A 6,798-nucleotide genomic window follows, 5' to 3' on the forward strand; every position below is an offset into this window, starting at 1 on the left:
GGCCGAAAACCCGCAGGATGACTTTCTCACGTGGTACTGGGACTCTAAAAAATGGAAATGATTTCATTTAGACCTAAACGGAGCTGCCATACTAAGAACTAGGGTGATCGCATTCGCCAAGAGAACAACAGCCCTAACATTTACGCCGTTGTTCTTAATGATGGTTCTTTTCCATTTAAAGCAAAAGACGAAAATGTTAAAGACAGAACGGAAGAGCAGTGGAGGTGTAGTGATTTGTACAATGTCATCAAGAAATAGGAGAACGCGTTATTAAGATTGGCATGTCTCAAGGCGTGTCGCCTAATGTGTACTACAACGGAAGTAGTTTTCACATTGCTGAGAGAAAAAACTGTTAGCAGTCAAGACTTCTGATCTTCAGTCATCAATAATCTTTGTAAGCGAGAGAGTTTGTTGTTCCAATTAAATCAGTTTACGACAGAGGTTCTGTAAAGTTAAATTTACTCATCAGAGTATTAAACAAGGCTCAATCCGGCCCCAATGGAGCAAGCACTGAAGCACGTAGAGGAGCTTTACAACACCATGAAAAAGTCACTGATGATAGACGGAGAGAAATTTAAACCTGCGAAAGCTATTCCCAGAGGGGTTGACACCGCACTGTAGCATGACACAGAAAAGAAAATGCTGTTAAAAGGTTTAGAAACCGGTGAAAATGGGGAAGGCTAAGGATTAGATTGGCCTGATCCTACAAAGTGGGTCCTGACGACACAAAAACACATCGACAAAAGGGCTACATTAAGGAGTGTGATACAATTTATTTCTCTGTAATTTGCCCGGCTCTACAGTGTGAAACCGTGGCATATTTTATGCGTTCTCTTACTGGTCGGTCCGAGTGAGGCGCGATATGGCACTATATGCAGTATAAACTATACTGACAAACAGTGTGTATATATACAAAATATACTGTATATACAGAGTATACTTTAACTGTAAATTCTGTATATTGTGCAAGCATATACGTATACACTATCTACAAAATTTATCATGTCCACTGTCTAAAGTGTATACATATATATTCTGTATAAAGCGTATATAGTGTATATTGTGTATATACACTAATAGACAGTATATACACTTTATACAGAATACACACTTTATACAATAGACATGTGTCTAAAGTGTATAAATATACAACAATATACACTATATACACTCCATCTAGGCTTCACTTTGGCAATATACGCTATATATACAATAAAGAATTGACTCTAGGCTTGAGTTTGGCAATATACACTACATACACAATATACACAATGTTGAATTGACTCAAGGCTGGACTTTGGCAATATACACTATATACAATTTTTGTATACATGTGTATATTCCGTGTATTGATATCGCTATACTTATAAGTATATTTATACATTTTATACATTTTTGTATACATGTATATATTCTTTAAATTGATATCACTATACTTAAGTGTATATTTATACAGTTTAGACATCAAAATATACAGAATTATATTCTGTTTATTGTGCAATACCGCGCCTTAGTGTCTTTACCTTTACTCACAACGTGCCAAGTTTAAAATACCTGACCAATCATAAGCGCTATTTAAACAAAAGCGGCGGTTCAAAACATAAACAAACGACCGCGTCGCATCAAGGTTGGAAATGGGCCTTTAAGGTGTAGAAGACAATGGCTTCGAAGAAACTTTCATGCCGTCTTTTTGTCTATTTCTTTGCCTTGGGAAGTGCTAAATACTGTTCTGACAGCTCCGATTGTTCGGTCCTTGACTCCTGTTGTACAGATTACGTCTGCAGAGAAAAATTTTCCCACTGTTCGTCCGACCCCCAATGTGGAACGAGCGAGCAGTGCTGTAATAACGAATGTATCAGTAGTTGGTCTTCTTGTTTCTGTTCGTTCAACTCCGAATGTGACAGTGGCGAGCAATGCTGTAATAGCGAATGCATCGATCAGTAGTTCGTATTCTTGTCTCTGTTTCTTCGACTACGAATGTGACAGTGGCGAGCAGTGCTCTGAACGGCATTTGCATCGATAGCTGGTCTTCATGTTTCTGTTCGAACGACTTCGAATGTGACAGTGGAGAGGAATGCTGTTATGGCAAATGCATCAGCAGTTCGTCTCCTTGTTCATGTTCGTTCGACTTCCACTGTGACACTGGAAAGGAATGCTATGGGGGAGTGTGTTCTTCGTACTTTGGTTTGAGCGGCGTGTCTATTGCAGACTTTATTATCCGGGCAGTTATCTTCTTTGCCATCATCATCATAGGGATATATCTTTTTGTTGTCCAGCGTGAAGTGAGAATGCAGCCAATCAAGCCGCAAAAGAAGAAATTAGAGAAGCCCACCACAAACCAAAGCCAAATACATAAGTCACCGGAGCCACCAAAGAGGCTACTACAGACACCCATCACAGGCCAGATCCAAACGCTTGGGTCGACGGAGCCACTACTAAAGCCGCAAAAGATTATCACCACAAGCCAAAGCCGAATATATGCGTCACCGGAGCCACCAAAAAGGCCACTACAGAAGCCCGCCACAAGCCAGCTCCAAACACCTGGGTCGAAGGAGCCACCAATAAAGCCGAAAATGACTAGTATCACAAGTCAAAGCCAAACACATGAGTCGACGGAGCCACCGAAGAGGCCAGTACAGAAGCCCACTACAAGCCAGAGCCAAACACGCGGGTCGACGGAGCCACCAATAAAGCCACGAAAAACTATCCGACCGCAATCAAGAGCCAAACACATGAGTCGAAGACGAGCGGATGGCCGATAACCAGGGATGAGTTTCTCATGTGGTTCTGGGACCCTACCAATGGAAATCAATTGATCTTAGACCTAAACAAATTTGCTAATAGTAAGCGCTGGGATGATCGCATTCGCCGAGAGAAATACAGACCTGTCATCTATGCCATTGTCCTTAATGATGGTTCTTTTCCATTTAAAGCAAAAGACGAAAATGTTGAAGACGGAACGGAAAAGCAATGGAAGTTGTGCAAAGTTGGATTTACAAAAAAGAGTGTTAAAAGGGGTATAAACAATAGGATGGAGCAACTGTGTGATGAGATAAAGAAAACCTACCAGCCGAAGAACTACAAAGAGGCAAAGCCATCTACACTGTTCGCAGTACCGTTCAGTGCGATTGACACCAACCCGTATCATGACACAGAAAAGAGAATACGGGAAAAGATTGGGAGAAGGGTGAAAAAGGAGAAGGCCAAGGAATTAGATTTACTTAATATTACAGAGTGGGTACTGACGACACAGAATCACATTGACCATATCAATAAATTAATTGATGAATGTGCTGATGAGGCTGATTTAGATATATTCGAAAAAATCGTAGATGTCCCAATGCCTCCTGTCTTTATTTCCTCTCTTCTCAGGGGAGAATTGAAAGTGAATTGATTATCAAATAAATGGAAAAAGAAAGCTTAAAAGTTTCCACTTTTATTCATTTGGTACATTAAGATAGAGTGAAGCCTTAGAGAGTTGGAAATGTAATATCCTTGGTTCAAAATTGAATAAATGAACTCAGATGCATCATTAAAAACAATTGACACTATGATATTGATGTGCAAAATTGCCAGTAACACGAGTGATAGTTATACTTTTGCTTTGGATTAACAAGTAGCACAGCGAGATCGAGTCTAGCAAACAAAAAAAAATAAGCTGATTGATATCAGCGAGACCGTGACTTGTGACATTAAGAGTGGTCAGAGATTATTCGGTGCAACGTACAGCTGTCACTGTAAAATTTAGATGTGATGTCCGCTATAACAGCAATGCACTGGTATTGGAGGCTTGTTACATTTAGGACCAAATATTATTATATTGAGAACTTTATATTATGTTTAGGACCAAATGTTATTACATTTAGGACTTTATAACATTTAAAACCAAATATTATTACATTTAAGACTTCAATACATTTAGGACAGTTATTATATTTAGGACTTTAACACATCTAACTGGAATAAAACTTTGGTAAGCAAATATTCTAAATATTTTTCAGGTACGAAAAAAAATTTAAAAGTGGAAGTGTTTTTTCCATTTTTTTCCTTTTCTTTTGCTTGCTAATTTTTTATTTAATTTTTTTTTTCAAAAACTTTCAACCTTAGATTGTTCAATCTTATTCACCTGACACTGATAGAAATTAAACCAATAACAACTACATCATTTCCTTATTCCTTATTTTTTTGTTTCAATATATGCAGTCACGTTCCGACAAAAGACAGACGGTATTGACTAAAAGCGTCGTCAAAATAGATTTATCTTGTAGAACGTCTCTGCGCGAAAGAATAAGCTACAATTCTGTTCAATGGCAGTTTAGTCGAAAAGATAAATGAAATATTCGAAATTAGCGTTTATTTAGCTTCAAGAAAATAAACATTTGTACAAAGATAGCACAAATAATTTTCACGTTATTTCAGTATATGTGAAAACGCCAATTTTCCTTCTTTGATACGTTTTGATGGTCAATCTGAAAACCAACAAAAAACTTAGTCTAGATCGGTCAGTGCGGCCATTTTATTGCTCCGTATATTTTCTCTGTTTTACAGTGTAACATCGTGGCATATGCCGTGCGTTCTCATGACCTTATTTAATAAGTTGACTTATTATATGGATACTGATGAAATACCAGGATTTCTTCTTTTACTAAAAAATCATATCTTCACCACCCGCAGTGAAGAAACTATTTTAATCTTTTACGTGTGAAGATATTGGTGTGGCCATGGTTACCAACATAATTACCCAATTGCTGTTTCGAAATTGAATAAAAAAAGTTGTCTTTTATGTGGAAATTTCATCAGTATCTATATACGTATGATGCACGATCCTCACAGTAGATAGCGCTATTTAAGCAATTGCGAAAATCAGACCTGAAAGAAATCAGGCCTGTACGGGATTCGAACCACTGACCTCTGCGATACTAGTGCAGCGCTCTACCAATTGAGCTAACAAGCCAACTGGGAGCAGGCCGTTAAGTTGATTCGTAATAAACCCGTGAAAGTGATAAATCAGATACAATGAAATATATGAAGTTCATATATTTTGAACTGCGGTATTAGATACGTATCATGCACGATTCTCGCAGTAGATAGCGCTATTTAAGCAATTTCGAAAATCAGACCTGAAAAAAATCAGGCCTGTACGGGATTTGAACCACTGACCTCTGCGATACTAGTGCAGCGCTCTACCAATTGAGCTAACAAGCCAACTGGGAGCAGGCCGTTAAGTTGATTCGTAATAAACCCGTGAAAGTGATAAATCAGATACAATGAAATATATGAAGTTCATATATTTTGAACTGCGGTATTAGATACGTATCATGCACGATTCTCGCAGTAGCTAGCGCTATTTAAGCAATTGCGAAAATCAGACCTGAAAAAAATCAGGCCTGTACGGGATTCGAACCACTGACCTCTGCGATACTAGTGCAGCGCTAGTATTTATCACTTTCACGGGTTTATTACGAATCAACTTAACGGCCTGCTCCCTGTGGTTCGAATCCCGTACAGGCCTGATTTTTTTCGGGTCTGATTTTTGCTATTGCTTAAATAGCGCTATCTACTGCGAGGATCGTGTATCATACGTATCTAATACCGCAGTTCAAAATATATGAACTTCATATATTTCATTGTATCTGATTTATCACTTTCACGGGTTTATTGCGAATCAACTTAACGGCCTGCTCCCAGTTGGCTTGTTAGCTCAATATGATTATTGTCGCACGACCAGTCGCAGGGACTTATCGCATGAAACAAATGTTTGTCCCTTCGTGTGAACTGTTTGTGCGACCAGTCCCTGCGACTAAACGGTAAATAAGCCAATCACGGGTCAGTATGATGCGTGACTTCCGGTATTTGTAAACATTGCAGTTTCTAATGATTAATTTTCCCTGACTTCTAGATTTCTACAACTGAAGAATAAAAAACTATTTCTAGTTTTGTAAACATATACAGATGTCTTGGAGCCGTTTTGATGGAATTTCTACCCTATTTGACTGTGTATGTTAAAAATAAAATAAAAAAAACAAAAACGGAACACGTAAAAGCATGAATAATCCGACTGAATAAGTGGAGTTCGTTTGCGCTGATGTTTAATAGTGCTACAATGAAAAGTTACCAAATTTTAATTGTTTTCGTGTAACGCCTCAGACTAAGAAACATACTTTTGCCTCTTAATTTTCCTATGTTCATGTGCAATGGAGTGCCCTCGTGTGAACACCTTAAGGGACTAGTCCCTGCTACCGGTCCCCTCGTGTAAACCCTTCAAAGACTTGTCGCCGGGACTAGTCGCACGGACTAGTCGCAGGGACTAGTCCCCTCGTGTGTGCCGACCTTAACGCTTCAGTTGCTCAGAATTCAACCTTCTAGTTGTTCGTAAAATAAATGTAATCCTTACTGCTAATTTAATTTTCGATAGAACTGGAGGCAAACAAATGGCTCGGCAAGTGCGTCATATAAACCAATCTGGCTTTATTTAACCTAGTCAATGTTTCCATCGACAGTTTTCTATATATTTTCGCTTGTTAGGTTTTCAAGATTGCGAATCTCGTTCGAGTCGTATGGTAGTAAAATTGATAAACACGGTTAAATATTTACACAGATTAATATTTGCGTTACTGCCTCGGTTTTTGTTGCCATATTTCAGCAGCTACCTCATTTAGAGACGTGTGTAATTCTCTTCCGTCTCAGGGAGATTTCTTACCTTTTCATATTCAACTCAGTTTTACAGGATGATCGCATCTTAAGCAAATTCTTCGACAGCATATGTTGTATCGATTTCGAGCAGTGTTTACAACTGTG

General features: G+C 38.5%; 1 protein-coding gene across 1 annotated transcript; it reads left to right on the forward strand.

Annotated features, from left to right (window-relative positions):
* Nucleotides 1-1,928: 1,928 nt before the first annotated feature.
* LOC148720394 (uncharacterized) lies at nucleotides 1,929-3,427 on the forward strand. Its single transcript, XM_088739056.1, has 2 exons — nucleotides 1,929-2,400; nucleotides 2,610-3,427. Exons 1-2 carry the CDS (start codon nucleotides 1,929-1,931, stop codon nucleotides 3,392-3,394), a joined length of 1,257 nt encoding a protein of 418 aa, XP_088595182.1. The 3' UTR covers nucleotides 3,395-3,427.
* The last annotated feature ends 3,371 nt before the right edge of the window (nucleotides 3,428-6,798 follow it).

The sequence above is a fragment of the Stylophora pistillata genome, chromosome 11, assembly GCF_964205215.1.
Source record: "Stylophora pistillata chromosome 11, jaStyPist1.2, whole genome shotgun sequence".
NCBI classification, from domain to species: Eukaryota; Metazoa; Cnidaria; class Anthozoa; order Scleractinia; family Pocilloporidae; genus Stylophora; species Stylophora pistillata.

Coding starts and splice junctions, on each gene's coding strand:
- LOC148720394 (XM_088739056.1), top strand. CDS start 1,929: ATGCATCGATCAGTAGTTCGTATTCTTGTCTCTGTTTCTTCGACTACG. Junction 2,401..2,609: donor ACTACAGACACCCATCACAG/GCCAGATCCAAA, acceptor CAAACACATGAG/TCGACGGAGCCACCGAAGAG.